This window comes from Corythoichthys intestinalis, chromosome 5 (assembly GCF_030265065.1).
Source record: "Corythoichthys intestinalis isolate RoL2023-P3 chromosome 5, ASM3026506v1, whole genome shotgun sequence".
NCBI lineage: Eukaryota > Metazoa > Chordata > Actinopteri > Syngnathiformes > Syngnathidae > Corythoichthys > Corythoichthys intestinalis.
Window position 1 is genome coordinate 53280081 of NC_080399.1, and position 19495 is coordinate 53299575.

At 36.2% G+C, this 19495-nt stretch overlaps 1 protein-coding gene across 5 annotated transcripts in view; it reads right to left on the minus strand.

Moving 5' to 3' along the window:
- The window catches only part of wt1a (WT1 transcription factor a), a 54554-nt gene extending 48874 nt beyond the window's left edge, over window positions 1-5680 (minus strand). For all 5 annotated transcript variants that reach the window (XM_057837537.1, XM_057837536.1, XM_057837535.1 and 2 more), the window contains exons 1-3: window positions 5443-5680; window positions 4831-5317; window positions 725-847 (exon numbers count right to left, since the gene is read on the minus strand). In XM_057837537.1, coding sequence (XP_057693520.1) covers window positions 725-847; window positions 4831-5305 — 598 coding nt within the window. In that variant the 5' untranslated portion in view covers window positions 5306-5317; window positions 5443-5680. The remainder of the gene's footprint in view (window positions 1-724; window positions 848-4830; window positions 5318-5442) is intronic.
- Between the last annotated feature and the right edge of the window lie 13815 nt (window positions 5681-19495).

The window sequence follows — 19495 nt, forward strand, 5'->3', positions numbered from 1 at the left end:
AAACTAAGAACTTCCATAAGTTTAATTATTACGTTATTAAAATATATATTTCTTTCATTTACAATGTAATACGGTTAAAAAAAAAATGGATGAGGCCCATCCAGTCACCCCAAATTATACTGTACCCTTATCATCAAAGTCAAAGCTGTTTAATTTAAAAAAATTTTTTTTTTCAAACCACCCGATTCCTCTTGCTCTCCCCAAAATTTTTAGTTATCAAAATATGATTTTGTTTTCTATTTGAGAATTTAATTGAAAATTCGAACAGATCATTGTTGCAGCTCTTTAAAGTCCTTTTCGTTTAAAATTTTTATCCACAAATCTTTTTTTGTTTCCCTGTGTTTGCTGCCCTTTAAGAGAAAATTGCTCCCTTGTTATTTTCATGCATTCCAATTGCTCGCTCATCAATGCCTCAAAATACTTTGGAACAATGGAACACACATACGAGAACACAATTTTAACTAATCACCAAATTCTATATCATATTATTTACGGAATGGGTGGATGAAAGACTTAAAGAGAGCAGAAACCGAAGGAGATTGTGAATCACGATGTGGCTGATTTATCCTCATCAGGCCAGGTCGTTGTAGAGACCTCCCCATGGTGAGGTCAGCCGCTTTACGAATGTGCACCCACTCGCGAGATATACATATTCAGCTAAATCTGTTTTACTCTCTAGAGGTTTTTTACGCATTGATTTCAAGTTCCATCATAGCAAACATACCAATGACGTTCTGATGACTTAATGTGTCTTCATGTTTGAAGGAGTGATTGGAGAACTGAGAACTGGGGTGAGATGGAGTGTGACCGTAATTGCTGGCGCCATCGAACGCAACTGTGTTGTAACCTGCAACACACAAAGAAAGGGAAAGATTTTACATACAAAATTAATGTTAAATGAAAATTTGAAGTGATACTAGGGGTGAAAGTGGCTGGAATTTATTGCTGGAACTCCCTTATATGAAGGTCGCCAAGGAGCTAGATTTTTTTTTAATTGGGGGTGGAGGTGGGGGTGAAACCTCCTAAAACAACAGAAACGCAAAGAAAACTGCTTTTTGCGGATATACCTATAAATCACAACATGTTTTACACCTGCATTAGGCTACTGCATTGCACTTACTGTAACAAGGCATACTGTATATTATCAAATGATTTTCATTCAAAATTCTATTTTTTCAATGGTGTGCAAAATAGTTTAACAAAAATACCATACAGTAACCCTAACCTCCATCTCCTAATTTTTATTCTCCTCATTTCTTCACATCTAAATGCAAAACCTCAATTTTAATTACCTAAAAACATATGTACAGTTCATTAAAATGAAAGATAATCTAAAGAATGACATGTTATTAAAAAAAAAAAAATAGTACCACACATTAAGAAAACCAAGTACAAATGACATTATGCAGAGTGAAATGGAATATATTTTGTCAAATTTAACTACAACGTTTCATAACATTGACTTTTTTTTTTTATATAAGTAGCCTAATATAAGTAAATGAACAAAAATAAGTACAGAGTGCACATTTACTATATTACCAAATGTATCACATTTGAGACAAGCATTTCTGGACCTCATATCGGTTAAAAAAAAAATGGTTTAAAACCTTGTGTTCAATCTCACTTTAGTTATATTTGTTTTACAACGAGAACTGCATGTGTAATTTATGATGCCAATTAGAGAACATATATACAAATTACATTTTTAAAAAATGTTTAAAAAAAATATTATTTTATGTTTAAGGACCACATACTGTAAATCTGAATTTTCTGTTTATTATTTCTGGGGTCAGGGATGAGAACATGGAAGATTTTCTAAACCTCCCCATTAAACCAATTGAAATAAAAAGAAATAAGCCTCTTCAACTCTTTCTTAAATCAACAAGCTTGTTATTATCATTATTATTATTTTTTACCTATGAACAATTGCATTTGAACCAGTCAGAGCTAACTATCCATGCTGATCACATGTCAGTATGTCAGCCAATTGAACGGACAACTGGAGTCCAGACAGGGTGATTTGCTGTGCGCATTTGCCCATCGACGTGAGTCGACTGTCTCGTCAGACTCAGATACACATGCTCCGGGAGAACTCCGTGTTGTTAACATTTGTGTATGTAAATCTCATTTTAGTAGATTGTTTTCTTCTTGGAGATGCGTGTGTGGCAGCCTTGCAGGTTTTTTTTTTTTTTTTTTTTTTTAAACATGGAGGTTTGACAGTTGCCGTAATATTTTCGGGATCAAAGCACTGTTACGCCCCCAATTTTTATACCGTAACACCGTTCCGGACCACTATTACTCCTGAGTGATACAGAATTATTATGATTTTTTTTTTTTACTAGGTGCACAGTTGACCTCAACCTAAAAGTTCAGGGGCACTACTAAAAAATTTAGGAGTGCAATCATTAGGGGTTTTACTCTATTACTCATGAACACATTACATTCAATTGGCAATATTGTAATGCAAAAATAAGATGAATTTGTGCATTATATGTAGCGCACAAATTAAGTAAAATATTCAATTCAAAATTTTTTTTTTTTTAATTCGCAAATTTACTGATTGCACGAGCACGAAAAAATGCACTTTGACAAATTTTAAGGACCAAAATGCCCCAACTAGGAGCAGTCTGCAGCCCTATATTGTGATTAGAACCTTTGAGAGCATAACCAATGAGTCAATCCGTATACACTGACATTTCTCTGTATGTCCATAATGTACTGTACATAGTGTGAACAATATCAAATTACCATTGGTGTTTCAATCAATCTGAAGTATTATTACACATATTTAGTTTTAGAATCTAAAATAAAATACACACACACCCCTGCACACACTCACTAATCGGTGTTGGTGTCTGACACTCAGATGTGATTCATGACAGGACTGACTAAAAGGCAGAAGACATTCCCATAAATCACACTCACATATAGACACACATGCGCAATGCGTGCAAACTTACAAACATCAGTTATTTATATATTTTTTAAAAAAATTGTTATAGATTTAGTAATGGAAATGACAAAAACAGCTGATGTTTTTTTTAATTTAATTAATTTCTGTTTTTGATCCTGTGTATGTGCTTTCGCCTTAGGAATTTAATGCATCCATCAATGTGAAGATCTTAATTAATTAGACATATGAATCAGCGGCAGCTCAAAACCGTGACAGACACATGTTGTCCCCAATAAACTATATACACCCTTGGGTGCCATTTCACAAGGGCTTGCAGTGATGCGTTGGTCCCTGAGTGACCCTGCGCGGCTATCAGCTCGACTGTGTTAACCTGAGTCTCACTGATGTTAGTTTGTTTGTGGTGCTCGTCCAGTCACAGCAGGGACCAGATAAAAAAGGTCAGAGGTCAGCTCAATGCTTTGATTATAATGTTATTCCTAAATTATCTGCTTGATAAGCATGTTATTACTAATTGATCTACTGGGCACGGATAAACACATCTATTATCCTGCATGGTGGGGTCTGGAGAATTAATGAAAACGGGTGAAGCACAACATAGGACAATATGAATCTCATTGTCGATATTTTATACGTATAGCCGCCAGCAATAGAAATGTTATATTCATTAAATAAAATCCAGTTGATTTAGTGCACGATAGATAAAATACATGAGAGGCAATAGTTTAAATACTGTTATTAAAATTCAAGAAAGCGCTTTATATCTTAACAAATATTTCAGACTTTTCTTTAAAGCTAGCTATCTGTTCTTGTGAAGAAAAACAAGATGAAAGTAACATGCAATTTATTAGTGAAAATGTTAAAATTATTACACATAAATCATACCTTTTTATTAATACTGAATTTTTTTTTCGTTGCCGATGGATATGCTTGGAGACGGCATAACCTTTCGTGTTAAAAGCTGTCTTTGTCGGGCTAAATTCACTGATCTGGCTAAACATTGTCTCTTACAAGATTGACATTTAAGAATGTGGATTAATGCTAGTTGACTGAATCTTCAGTGACATTATTTCTTACTAATAAATATGTTTTACAATAAGTAAAATATAAAACCGTTAAAGAAAAAGTAAAATCTCAAAAGAGGTTTGGGGTTAAAAGAAGGTCAAAACCATTTTTAGACTTTCTAAAAACTTTCTTTTTGGTTTTAATTCTCAATGCTTTCATTGACTTTTGTCTTAGATTGCAACAAAATCACATCTTCAGTTAAAAATTAAAAATCGCATAAAATTCTACATAAAATCTAAATACATTTGCATATTTTACTATTCATCCGAAAAACTGTTTTTGTTGTGTCTGAAATTTCCATTGATGAAGAATTCTACTCGCTCATATTGTAGTCAAACAATAACAAATGCATACAGTATTTGTTAAATTTGCAGTGCTACATCAACTGCAACTCCATTATGAACCATATTGTTGAATTAATCCCTTTCTGACAAATCCTTAAGTGCCATATTTAGACATATAATGTATATTACGCCTGCATGACTTTAAAGGTAAGTGTGTAGCTAAAATTTTGCTCATTGTTTACAGTTCGGTTTAGCTTCAATTTTATGATTTTTGTGGTGCAAATTATTGTTCACGCATTTTTGAAATCTAAACGTATATTTTTGTCGTGACAGGCCAAAATTTACATTACAAACTATGATGTAAGGTTTGCGATCATCTTGCTTCTCACACGGTCAATAAAGTTAGTGACACGTTGGAAAATTGAGGTGAACAAGGGACTCTAGGCCCTGAGGGCAACATGTCAACATGAGTCACAAATCAAATGGATGTGATGTTAAGAGAATGTGCGACATAATCTGTACAGATTGTGGAAGACACATTCCCATACTAAATAGAGCTGCAAATTATACCTGTCTGGCTTCGGGGGGCAGGTTGCGTGTCCATGCAGTTGGTCAGGTATGGTGGGTTGCTGAACATCCTGCTGGGGGGTTGATGATGATGGGGGGCGCCGACTGAAGGCGGTTGGCCAGAGGGGGCGGGCGCAGGAGGGGGCGCTCCGAATGCAGCCCCGTAGCGACAGGCTCCCGTGCCCGTGAACTGTCCCGAGAAGTGGACGGTGAAGGCGCTGAGGCCGCAGTGAGGATCCGCATCAAGGTGGTGAGGGTCGCTTGCGCTCCCCCAACTGGGCTCCTGTTTGATGAAGGAGTGCGGCCCGAGGGACGAATGAGGGGCTCCCAGAGACGAATAAGGGGAGGTGGCATTGTGGAAGTCCAGGACTGGGGCCCACTGGGGAGCCGTGCTGACCGGTAGGGCAGGGCAGCTTGGATTGGGCCCGGCTGGGACTGGAGGTAACAGGGAATTCAGCTCACGGACATCTGAACCCATTGTGGTCCAGGACTGAAATTAGAAAGAAAAACAAAAGACCAAAAAAAGTTTAAAAAATTTTAAAAAGATGTAATTTGCCCTTTAATGTTCACAGGTCCCTAATCAATACGAGTGCCCTTTTGCCCCCAAATATCCACCTCGGTGCTGAGAAGTCGGCCTCAGTTGATGTTCATCAGATATTTTAAAATACAGCACACTCGGCAGAAGCTCCTCAAGTTCACGGTGAAGTCGCCAATTTTACTACGGGCTGAGTTGAAAAGACAAATGGGAGAGGACAACGGGCTGTGCTCTTCGTTTTGGAGTGGAGGAGTGTTTGGTCCATTCAAGGAGTAAAGAGGTTGTCTTCTGTAAGAGTGTTCCCTGTGAATGGAGGAAGAGGAGTGGACCATTGAGGAGGAGTAGCCCTCTTCACCCTCCATGCATGATCTCAACAGTGTGTATCTGTAGGCGGAGTCAAGAGGTGACACCATATTTATTAACAGATATACTTTAATTTATTTCGCACATAGCATTAGGAAGCATGAATGATTTTCTTTATCTTGAAAAAAATTAAATGTGAATTGCATTTCAAACCATGACAACATGAAATTATCTCAAAATTTTAAATATTCAGTTTGATTATTATTTGAATCATATAAATCAAGATTAATACGAGCTCTATTAAAAGAAAGTCGCTGTGATAGATAATTAATATTTACCCTAAATTACATATTTCACATGCAAAATGTTACACTAATTTTAGGACTATATTAGTATCATGACTTTCATCACTTTGCTTAGTTGTTTTAATCTCAATTGAAATATGTTAAAAACTTACTTGGAATATTGAAACACATGCCTTAATCAACCTTGGCATTACAAACAGATTTTTTTTTTTTTTTTTTTTTTAAAGTAAATGCAAAATATGCTTAGAAATAACTAAATTACGGTTTTACTATTGTCAGCAATCGTTGGAGAGTTTATGCATTTTCTTTTACTCTTTTATTTTACAGATTTTAAAATATTAAAGTACATTAAAACTAAATTATCTGTATGCATGCATATATATATACATAGAATGGTTACTTCACAAAATTATGGAAATTAAAAATACTATTGTCAACAATCATTGGAGAATTTAAGCATTCTTCTTCATTTTACACATTTTAAAATAGAAAAGTAAATTAAAACTTTAGATTAACTGGATTGATGCATATAAAAAATGTTTATTGAAGACTAAGCTCAACCTACAAAGACTGAAATGTGATTGGCTGGGACTCTGGGAGACATGTCAATTAAGCACATTGGTTGGGAAATTAAATCTAAGAAACCAAGGGGAATTTGTCTAGCAGACTTGAAAATATTTCGTCAACGAACACTTTTTTAATGACGATGATGAGACGATAATGAGCTAAAAACAAGTTTTGGGAGACTATAACATAATGAGACGAATGCCAGTTTTCATCTGAGATTAAAATGCGCAATAGTTTCTGTCACGTGTTCTTAATATGTGACATTTTATGTATAGTTAGTCTGCATGGCAGCAGTGTCTGGTCATGTCACTCATGTGACGTGCTGCACCACCCCCCCTTCCCTGACTCACCAGTGTGTCTTCTCCAGTTCTCATGCAGGCTTGCACACATGGTAAGATTTGTTTTCTTATCCTGGTAAGAGAGAATATGGCGGAAAACACTCTGAGACGCCCAATTTGGCCAACTTTCAAAATTGTCCGATATGCATGTGTGATACATAATTGGAAAGCTTAAAATCTCAATTTTCTGGTTGAAGAAAATTTTTGAACACGAGGGCATTAAAAAAATAAATAAATAAACCGGAACCCTATCTGGACGTGAGACCATGAAAGAGCAGAATTAAAGACGCCATGACTTTAACGAGATATTACCGCGTAATCACTGAGTTTCAAGACACAGCTGTGAATAGCCACAGCTGGATTTTTGGGAGATTTTATGGGTGAACATGGCAATATAACAAGGGTAGCGATGCAGAAATCGCAGACATCAAGGAGTGGTCGAGATTTTCTTTTTCATATATTTACCTCTTTTTTTTTCAATTCTTCTTTGTTTGGATCGACTAATTATCACCTAACATATCGGAGAAAATGCGACAGTAACAAAAAAAAAAAAAAAAGCAATAGTTATGAGGTAGATATCCGTGACTTTTTTACAGACATTTTTTTTCATTGTGACGTAATTTGTTTAAAAGTTCAAAATATGCGAGTGAATAATTATTTTAAAGTCGTTTTTTTTTTTAACGAAATATTAGACATCAATTAATGATTCTAAGCTAAAAATGACAGACATTTTGAATAATAAATATAATTAATTACTTTCATTTTATGGCTGGTTTGAAACAAAAGCGGTTGCACGATGTCTGTAAACAGGGGTTTCCAGGGTAAAATGTACAAATTAAAAATAGTTTGGGGGCTTAATGCGCCATGAATCTGCTATAGCAGCATAAAGACATATTGTTCTATCACACACAACAGTTGTTTTGGCTGAAATACAGCAGTTCCTTTTAAAGAGGAGTGCAAGAGCAGAAACAGCTTTTTCAGTCTTGTCTATGTTTTCCGCCATATGCATGTTGCTTTAGCCTCTAAAGGTCTGTGCTTAGTGATCATCACACACCAAATGTAACTCGTAGCATTAGCATAGCGTTCACGTGACATTTGGCTAATGCTAACGATTACCTTTTAAACTTTTGGACAACGTTTATTTACATACAGTTGGTGACGTCCAGGTGGGTATAATTCATCGAAAATAATGTATTCTTTTCCTGCTGAGTGTGTATTATCAGGAAATTGGCGACGACACGTTGTGGACGCTATAATATGTGCTCGCCTGTCAATATTTATCCAAAATAGTTGGAAACGTTTATTTATTTTGGGGGGAATAATTTCTTAAAATTTTACAGACGAAAACATTTTTATAGCAAACGTCAATTAAAACTAGATGAAATTAGTCTTGAGTTTTCTTCAACAAAAACTAGACGAAAACAAACACATTTTGAGATGACTAAAATATGACTAAGACGAATAAGTATTCGAAAATTCGAAAATTAAAAGGACTGCCAAAAACAACGCTGGACTAGACCAAAAGGCATGTGTGCCTGTGTCTTGTGTATGTGATTTCCCTATGTGGACGCCGGAATTATTGTTTCCAACATGGCCTTAAGGCAGGCCTACTAAAGGTTTGTTGCATTGTGGCATCTCAAAATGAAGTCATCTAACTAAAGCAATGAACAAAAAAAAAAAAAAAAAAAAGAATGTAGAATTTAATTAATAATAATTTAACAAGCCACCTGCTGGTTAGAGTCAATAATTCGTCCCTTGGACATTTCTAGGTGTGTTGGTGCTCAAAGTGGCATGTAGCACTGGTGACTCTTATTTGAGGATCATTTGTTGTTTGGAGAGGAGGAATGTGTTCCACTGTCTGGGGAACAGCCATCAATCTTTAGCGATATTGGTTGACCAGTCAGATGCACGAGTGATTTTCAAGAATGGTAAGTGATGTTAATATTGAGAATGTAAGTGTGTGTGTGAACGTAGGAATAAGAGGGGGCGGGGGGGGCGTATCGGGAGAAGAGTGTGTGAGCATGTGCATTTGAGATTGCTGGTTTATTTCTTAGTTTGAGACCTATCACAGATCAGAAGACTTATCATGATGGATCAGTGGATCATTCATCAGCCAAAGCAGAGCAAAAAAGACATGTCTTAGAGTCCAAACGTCACCGAAGTTAAAAAAAATTAATAAATTATGTGTTCGAATATGAACTAATGACAGACTTTGTGTTGAAGCATTATTAGCGTGATAAAACTAACTTGCCAAACAATTATGACTACATGGTATATTTACAGTCAATGTAATGATGCTGAGCTTTGTTTGACACTGTCTCATAAGAATCAATTACAAAAAAAAATATTATTGTGGTCACAGTTTGCGTTGAACAAATTATAATTATAAAATTGCATCATATTGAAAGTTGTTTCTAATTTGAGTTACCTTGTATGAAAATAATCGACATTCACTCTGTTTAAATGGAACAGTACAAACAATCATATTATTTCACTTCCACTCGGGAAAAACTGTTTTGCTAAAAAAACAATTAAAAAAAATGTTTTTTAAACAACGCAAATGCTTTCAACGGAGTAAAACAATAAAATCTATAGTACAGCAGTTATAATTTGCAGTATTAAACAAAAATACAGCACTTATTTCTTTAAAACTTTGTTGAAGAATGAGGCTAAAACTATCAATAACGATGACAAATATCCCTATGGCACCAATGTAAGCGTTCACTCTCTAGATTCATAATGGTACCACAGAATTGTCCGTCATTCTTAAGGAACCAGTCTGCTAATTGCAAACATTTGTAATGAAAAAACAAATATCAATGTGTTTTCAGGCTGAAATGGATGTGGTCACGCTTCATTACAGGGACTGTTGACAACAAATCTAACTTTGCTTTTGGATCACTGGTCCTTGGTTTTTAACATAAAGTATGACATGAATAAAAACTTAACCCTATCATAAGTATCAATAAAATAAAGGACCATAGTAGGCCTATGTGTTCATTAAAAATAGGTTTTACTCCTAAAAAGTTCATTATTGGTATTGTAAACTATTGTTAACTAATTGGACAATTTTAACGTAAGCACTGTGCATAACCTGATAAAAGACATAATGTTGAGTAAATATTTTATCAAAATAAATATTTAAAAGCAAATCATTCTTTTAAAGATTGGACGGGATTTGACGGGGTTTAGAGAGAGGCTGTTCTCGGCAGCGTGAGTGAATCTGAGTGGACACACTCATATGAATCATATAAATCTTTTGGAGAGGAATTAATTAAAAGTATGGCGTAAAGGTGATGCAATAAAAAATGTGGGTGTGCCTTTGCCCTGTAAATTTTGTGCTGATGCACCTTAAGAAAAAAGTTAGGTGCACCAGTGCAACCAATGCAAAAGTAAGTGTGGAGCCTTGGCAATATACTGTATATCGCAATTTTAAGTTTTTCCAATATTGTTCAGGCCTATCCCAAACAGAGCTATTCAAGTTATCTGGTGAAATTTCTTCTAGATTTAATAGTGCAATATATCACAAACTCTCCAAAAATCGCAGTGATAGTTTTTTTCAGTATTGTTCAGGCCTTATATTTTATTTATATATATATTTATTCATTCATTCATTTTCCAAATCGCTTATCTGCTCAAGGGTCACAGCAATGCTAGAGCCTATCCCAGCCAACTATGGGAAGTAGGTGGGGCACACCCTGAATCGGTTGCCATCGAATCGCAGGGCACAAGGAAACAAACAACCATTCACGCAAACACTCACACCTATGGACAATTTAAGTTCAATCAGCCTACCATGCATGTTTTCTGGGATGTGGGAGGAAACCGGAGTACCTGGGGAAAACCCACGCAGGCACGGGGAGAACATACATCTCCACACAGGAAGGCCGTAGTCCGGGATTGAACCCTTGATCTTAGAACTGTGAGGCGGACATGCTAACCACTCGACCAATGTGCCTTTATTCATATATATTTAAAATTTTAAGGATTTAAAAGTAACAAAATAATGCAGAAATAAAATGGCATTGCCAAAGGATACAAAAATATGTTTCATACTCCGCAACATTTCCAGAAAAAGAGGAACAGGAAGTACTGTCAAACATGTTTGGAACTTTTGTTAAAAAAAAAACAAAACAAACAAAAAAAATAAAACACTTTTTATTCCGGTATCGGATCAGGTGCAAAAATATGCGACCGGGACATTGCTACTTCAAATTGTCTTTAAGTATAAATGAGAACATTAATTGTTGTTTGTCTAAGTGGCCAGTAGGCAACCAGTTCACGGTGTATCTCACCTCCTGCTCCGAGTCAGCTGGGATAGGCTCTCGCACCTCCGAGACCCTCGTGAGGATAAACAATGTGGTAAATGAATTAATGAATGTACTATACTTTACCAATAATTCTTTTACATGCCACTAGAGGGCCTATAGACTTTGAGGGAAGGCAGGATTTGCCCAAAGCCTTGAATTTGACCTGTTAAACAAATAAAATATCACGCAAGTACATATTTGCATGTATGTACAGTGTGACTTTCTATTTTAAGCACATTAATTGACAGTTTAACAATGTCGGTCAACACAGAGATTTTTCTCCTCATGACAGGCACATTTAGTACTATGTGCCTCCTCCTCCTCTCTCTTTGTGTTTCTCCTCGAGTTGAATCATGGGTCAGTAATCCCTTGCAAAGAGAGAGAGCGCAAGACTGGATTTCCAGATGGTGGAGTCATCATTTATCTCTGCTCATCTATGTAACAAATTACTTACGTGCACTCAGACACTTTTGGGATTACTTTCAAACAATAAAACATAGAACCGTAGTCAACATCCACTCATCATCAACGCAATCGGCTTCTTCTCCTACTGGACATGACAGTGATGTAATTAGTTACAGAGAAAAGAGATCGCTGATCAGACATTTCTTTTAAGAGAAAACAGCATTTTATGGGACAAACTAAAATGTGAGTGTGCAATTTGGATACCGACAGCTAAACTATTTAACATTATGAAGAAATGAAGGATTAACAATTGTGGAAGAATGGCAGTAAGTTATCAAAAGTTGTTAATAAATAAAATGCGACTTTTTAAATTAATTTCCTTGGATTTAACATCTACTGAAGGGAGAAAAATTCACTGCCAAAAGAAGCTTAACTGGAGTTGAAGTACTGAATCTCTTTGAAGCCTTGGGAGTTAATATTTCACATTTAACATAGTATAATCAGGAACATTTATTGCTTTCAAGATTGATTAGAAAAGAAATAGAGACGGATATTGTTGCTCAAGTGCAAGAGCACATAGTTCATTTACTTCTATTTTGAATGCAAGACTTAATTCAAACATTAGCTTTCCAGGATTTTTTATTTACAAAAATGCCAAACATTGAATATTTTGTGGTCATGATTGGCACATCATTAACTATTTTTTGCCACTTGTAGCACACAAGACAACCACAATAGTAAATATGATTAAACGTTGTCTGCTTTGTTACGAATAACAAAAGCTTCTTTTGTCAGAGAATTTCTTTAGACATCGATATTATTAAAAGTGTGATAGAAACACAATTTTAAAACTTAAATATCGCAACAGCTCACTACAAAATCAGGACAAGACGGTTACAGAATAATTAAACATCCAGAAAAATAGAAGGAAAATGCACATAGATGAGTTGGCTTGCTATCTGCTCTGTGTGCACTGAGTTATGTTCTGGCTGTTAAACTGAATTCTTCAGTGATAGTATCTCAGACTGTTAGTGGACAAGTGAAGGCAGAGCATTTCACTGAGTGTTCAGAACACAAAAGTACATTTACAGATAGACACTGGAGTAACAAATTACAGGTCTTTCCTCAACGTTGTGCCAAATCCTCCAATTCAGACAAGACAGGAGTTGAACCTTCTACAGTATATCTGTATATATCCCAACATCTGTATGAGATCAACATCATGTCAGAGACATTTTGTGCTTGTGAAAAAAAATGGTGCTTGCAAAAAAATGTTGCGATTGTAAAAATAATTTGTGCTTGCAAAATTGTGCACTTGCATAAAATATTTGCGCTCGCAAAAAAAAAATTTAGTTGCAAAAATATTTTGTCTCTAAAAATATTATTTGCGCTTGAAAAAATATTTTGTGTGAATTTTTTTGCACATTTAAAAGTAACAAGTGCGACCACTTTTGTGTGAGTGTGAAACTGAAAAACAATCATGATTTTTTTTTTTTCTCAACATTAAACTTGTCAAAACACTGCCATAACCAACAAATCAGAGCATGGCCTATTGGCAACCCAGTCAGCAGGGTTGTCAGTAATGCGTGTAATCGGATTACTTTTGTTCAGTAACGAGCAATCTAACGTGTTCATTTTTCCAAACCAGTAATCTGATTAGTTTCTTTAGTGCCTGTGCGTTACTATTTTGCTGTTGCCTCAAAATTTATGTAGAATGAATAATACTGTAGTCATGTACGAAGAGCATTTCGAATAGAAAATGTTTCTCCTTTCATCAACAGTCACGTTTTCTCATCAGTATAAAAAAAAAAAAAACAGGTCACGTGTGTTACAATGCTGTGTGAGCGCTTTTTGGTGTCTGCGGCAACATAGCAACCAACAACATAGCCTGGCTACCTCGTCAGGATGCTAAAAAGAGGCAGGATAAATACCACGGCTGCAATAAATAAACGGTTGCATTTGCTCACTGGAAATACAGCCATTACTTCACATTTCTGTCTAGTAAAGATGACAAAAATATCACTGTGCGTTGCCAACTTTGTGTTGGCTCAAAAAGACTGTCGACCGCTAAAAACTCCACATCCAATTCAAGGAACCACTTGGAATTACAGCACAACGCAACAAAACTAGAAACAAAACCTACAGGTAACGAGACAGCCCGCACTTCTGCAGTTTATAACCAGACTTTACGTACATTTTATAGTTATAGTTTGTAACCATAGGCGTGGGAGGAGGGGGCAAAACATGTTGATGACCATGAAACACAAGTCAAAAGTTTGGACAAACCTCATCAATTGTGTGTTTTATATATTTTCACTATTTACTTTGTAAAGTCTCACTGAAGATATCAAAACTATGAATGAACATGTGGAATTATGTACTTTGCAAAAAAAGTGAAATAACTAAAAACAGGTTTTAAATTCTACATTCTTCAAAGTATCCACTCTTGAGGTGTGTCCAAACTTTTGGTCTGTACTGTATATATATATATATATATATATCAGGGGTCGCGTTAACCGAATATTTTCCGTCGTTGACCGATTTTTTAAAACGGTGACGGAAAAAACTGAAGTCCATCCGTCATTTTGACCGGTTGCAATTGACACCCCAGACCACAGGGTGGCGAGTGAGCATATTAATTAGCTATTGTCTCTCTTGATGCATGACGCCGTTGGCCTTACTCTGAAAAAATGTCAAGGCAACTGAGTGTCCGAAGTTTCTTCAAAAAGCCCCAAAACGACGATGATTTTGATCAAAGAGGTGAAAAAACAGGGACTGCACAAGTCCATGCGCACCAGGAGGAAAGTGTGAGACTACGTTCAGGCCACAGCAGGTGAACTGTTAATTTCATTGTTCCATATGCTACATATGGTAGGCTACCTACTTACTGGGGCCTCAGTGACGTTTCTTATTCTCGCTATATGATTATACAACTTTAACATTTGTTAATAATACGCTCTGTGTGTAGTATCATCCATCGCTTTTCCTTTTTTTTAAATTTTTTTTTATTTTTTATTTATTTATTTATTTTTTTTAAACCTGTCCTGTTCAGCTGTTTGACACAGAGAATGGAAGTCTAAGTGCCCGGATTCTGAACAGTTGTAATGTTTCACATGGAGAGTCTGACATACTCCCATTGTGATCCTTCAAAATACCTTTTTATTATGACAAAGCAGCGAACAGGAAGGGATTATGGGGGGACAGAAGAAAAGAAATACAAGAGAAGAAAGAAAAGAAACACATACACAAACAACAACAAGAAATACATTGAACATCTAAACTAGTTACTAATATGCTGGTGCTATCGTCAGCGAGATGTATTTCCGGTTTACACCATGTGGGGGCCAATTGGCCAGTGAAAGAGGAGAATGGGGGTGGGGGTGTCTATAAGACTATAAGCTAAGTGATTGAAAGGGGTAGAGTGTACACAAATCAGTTCTGTGATCTAGAACCCAGTAATCGTGTGAATCTCTTATGAGTGTAAGCCCGTCGCTTTTCCTTTTTAAATGGGCACTTATAAGCGAACGCAAGAAGTAACAACGGGAACATTTTTAAACAGGCATTTCACGGGAGAGCATTTCGACTTTTCGGCCAATCATATAGCGAGAGCGAGTGGATAGTGAGGGGACCGCGCGCGGCTCTTAAGTGTCTCTGTCACGTGACTGTCGTAGCCGGTGTTCTGCCAAAATATCCTACATCAGCGAAACGTCGTACATTAGTCGAATTTGACACCTAAAGTACTACCGTGCGCTCTAAACTTGTTTTGTTTAGATGCATACAGGAATAAGGTACTAAAAAAATGCCTGCAGAAAATACTTAAATGTAGTTATATCAAATAAGGAAGGTTTAAACACGCTACGTGACTAATGTGGTCAACTGCTTCAAAGCTAACACAAAAAAACACAATGGTTAAAAACGAAATAAAAACAAAAATAGTGAGTAATCGCCGCCTCTAACCGATGCGCGCATGCGTGTGAGCACCGGTGTTCGGCCATTCCTTACTACGCGGTGAAACGTCCTACACAATGCTCAGCACGCTTGCGCAAGCATCCGCACGCATGCGCACATCGGTTAGAAGCGGCGAGAACTCACTATTTTTGTTTTTATTTAGGTTTTTAGAACCTTTTTACTGCCTCAAAGATACTTTTTGCATGTATTACCCTCTAATACTTTTAACCATTGTTTTTTTTGTGTGTTAGCTTTGAAGCAGTTGACCACATTAGTCACGTAGCAAATTTAAACCATCTTTATTTGATATGACTACATTTAAGTATTTTCTTCAGGCATTTTTTTAGTATGTTATGCCTGTATGCATCTATACAAAACAGATTTAGAGCGCACGGTAGTACTTTGGGTGTCAAATTCGACTAATGTAGGACGTTTCGCCGATGTAGCAGATTTTGGCAGAACACCGGTGTAGGCGCTTGAACCTACACCGGTAACGCGCTCGGCCAAATGGACACACAAGTACGGAAGGTGAATTATGCCAAACAAAGGGTCACCACAATGTCATTATAATCATTTAAAAAATTTAAGTGACGGGTAAAATAGATTATGACCGGAGTTTTATGACCCTGTCAGTCAAAATGACAGACAACGAAAAAGTCTAGCGCAACCTCTGATATATATATATACATCTTGACACTGTTCGTGTTCAATCCTCGGTTCAAGCTCAGTTGTTGGTAGCTTTTGAAAGCTCAGGTTTAAAGAAATTCTAAATGTCCATCTTACCTCCTTAGGTGTAGTCTTGGCTAAGCAAAGCAGAGGACCATCTCTAATGTGCAAGTCACATGACCTGTTCAAAAAATATTTCTTCCCCCTTATGAAATACCTTGTAGGATTCTTGTTGATTTAATTCATTTTTGTTGTTTGCTTTCCAACTTCTATTGACAACATTTTAAGGGTTATGTTCTTATTCTTAAGGGGAAGTTCAGAATTTTTGACATTAGGCTTAATCGTCGAGTTAGCTGGGGTTTAATTAGTAGTTGGAGTTGATTTCAACAAGTTCCGTGCAGTTTGTCAGTTGTTTGTTAGTTTCAGGGCTCTGGAGTGGGTAAGCACGAGTCAATGGTGGTTGAAATCAACTCCATCAACTAATTAAACCCCTGTGAAAAATTCAATTACATGCGATGACATTTTTCTGTTGTCATTCTTATGTTGAGGCAGCAAAGAGAGAAAAACTGGTAAAAACAAAAACAATAACTGATGGCTCACTTTTAAAGTAACTTAGTTACTTTGATAATAAAGTAATCAGTAACGTCAGCCGATGGTTGTGTGGTGGGTGGTTGAAAGGTGTTCCCCTGCACAGCACAAATGGGAACCGCTGACTAGATTGGAGTCCAGTGCTTGTGGTCTAGAACGCTGGTAATTGATATGAATTAAACTTTTTTTTTTTTTTTTCACTAAAAAAAGTATTTTTGCAAGAGCAAAAAATATTTTTACACATCAAAAATAATTTTGCAAGCACAAAAAATATTTCTGCGATCACAAATATTTTGCAAGTGTACAGAATATAATCTGAGCACAAATTATTTTTACAAACACAATTTTTCCCCCTTTTTTTACAAGCACAAAATGTATCAAGCATGACTACCAGCATGAAAAACAGTATCTAGTAAACATAACATATCCGTGTAGTAACAGTTGACGTTCAAGATTGTATAAACAGAGTCAAAGGAACCAAAATCAACATCTCCGATAGGGACATTCAATACTACATATTATATAAAAAGGCAGATTATTCGTGGAGGTTCGTCTTTTGATACAGGGTTCAAACCTTAGTGTCTTTTGTGAACACAAGGTGCCCAAAACATATCTCCTTACAAAAAAAAAAAAAAAAAAAAAAAAAAGTTCACTACTCTGCTCACTTAACATATCAGAGAATGTATTCCCTCTACTGGCAAATTCAGTACCTAAAGGCAACAATAAATCTGCAATGAATTAATCTGCCCTGAGACCAAAATTTTAAAATTGGGCTCCGAGGATAGATGCGTATGCATCCCTAGAATATACCTTCCAAATTTCATTCTGATCCATCCAAAAATAACGGATGAGTAGCAGTTTTAGCAAGTGTACTCACCAAGAAGAAGAACAAAATGAGTGAGAGCTTCAGCCCTGCCTCCGGCTGTCTAAAGAAACAGATACCGCCCTCACAATGAATCATAGTCATGATTATGACAATGACACAATAAACCAAACAATCTTAGAAGAAGGGCTTCACAGAACTCAGTGATCAAACACTGATTTTAGTCTTCATCTTGTCCTCATCACCCACTCGTTATGAGCAAGTCAGTCATCCAAACAGCAACTGTAACTAACAGTATGGTGACTGTGATGGCAAGAGAATTGAGAGTAGATATCAGACGGAGGAAAGACAGCATGTACGAGTGTAAAGTTTAACAGCTCTTCAATTGAAATTGTGTCATAAAATGAAGAAAACATCGTCACTCGTTTCCACAAAAATGAAAATTTTAGTAAATTTTAAATTATTTAAAAGCCCACCCCGACCCATTATTGTTATTCTTTAGTAACCTTTGACATCCCTGAATCAAAATTGCAAGATTAATATGAAAATGTCCAGAATGTCCTATAGTTGGTCTAATTACCGCTACAAGCAATATGTGGCTGTCTGGATTATATTTGAATAATTATTGCTGTACTTCTACCTAAGAACGTCTCTACATACAGAATTTTCATTTCATTTTCGTTATGAAAGAAATTTCAGGATACAAATTGCAAAAATACAGTATGGGCTGCTACTTGCAGCTCCAAGGGTTAACTGAATGTAACATCCTTATAGTTGCTCAGCAGTTAGCTATTGCCTAGCATCTTCCTGGCATCCAAGCGCCTAAGAGGGACCTCACCTCTTCTGTATGTGTGTATCACAGTGTCCTCTTCATTCACCCCTTGGGCTATGAGGTGCTCCCACAGCTTTAAATGGTAACTTAAGTGTATTATATTCTTTACTCTCTTCTTGTTTTTTTACATTATGCACAACTCATTTTATGTTTATTGAGTGTTAATCTAATTGTAACATGTATTTGTTACATGTGTTGATGTGTTTTTATGCTTTACAAAATATTTATGTCAGAATTTGGGGGGGTTGGAATGGTTTAGGGCATTTACATGGAAAGCTCTTATGGAATTTTCAATTTATGAAACTACTTCAAGAACTAATTAATTTCGTAAGTAGAGGTACCACTGTATAAATTTATTTAAAGGCTTCAATCTTTTTGGCCGTTGGTGAGATCTCGCTTGGAAATTGTTAGTAAGTGCTCAAATTTAATCTCTTGACACTTGACCAACTGCCTCTGTCCATCTCTCACTCAGATATGACATCAACAGACCCTTCACCAGAAATTGATCTTAAGGGGGACATATGAAATAATAATTATTACTGTAATCCTATCTTTTCAATAACCCTACAGTATACGCCATTCATACTCATACAGTACGTAATCATCACGTCCAAGGTAAAATTGATATTCCTGATCAGCTGCAAAAAAATAAAAAATGTGAACATTGTTTTTAAAATAAAGTAGTAAAGCAGCAACTGCAGGATTTGGACAATGGACAAAAAGGTGTTGTGTCATTACCTTTTTGCAAATGTTTAACCACAGTATCACAGCCTCCTATGTGAAATATAAATCTTCAGGGGTTATTTTCAAAGTTAGACAATTTAAAAGATTTCGGCTGAAATGGTGTATTAAATTACGTTTATGGAAAATTTTCTTTCTGCTTAAAACAAGGTGGATTAACAGCTCTTTGTTTTTAGGGTAGGTCTTAATGGTCAGTTCCGATTTTTTGTCACATTTGATTTTTTGGCGTGCCCGTTCAGACTGCCTTTGTCCATTGAGCCCGTTCAAGTATTACGCATACGCACTAATTCGCAGTCCGAGATCTCCT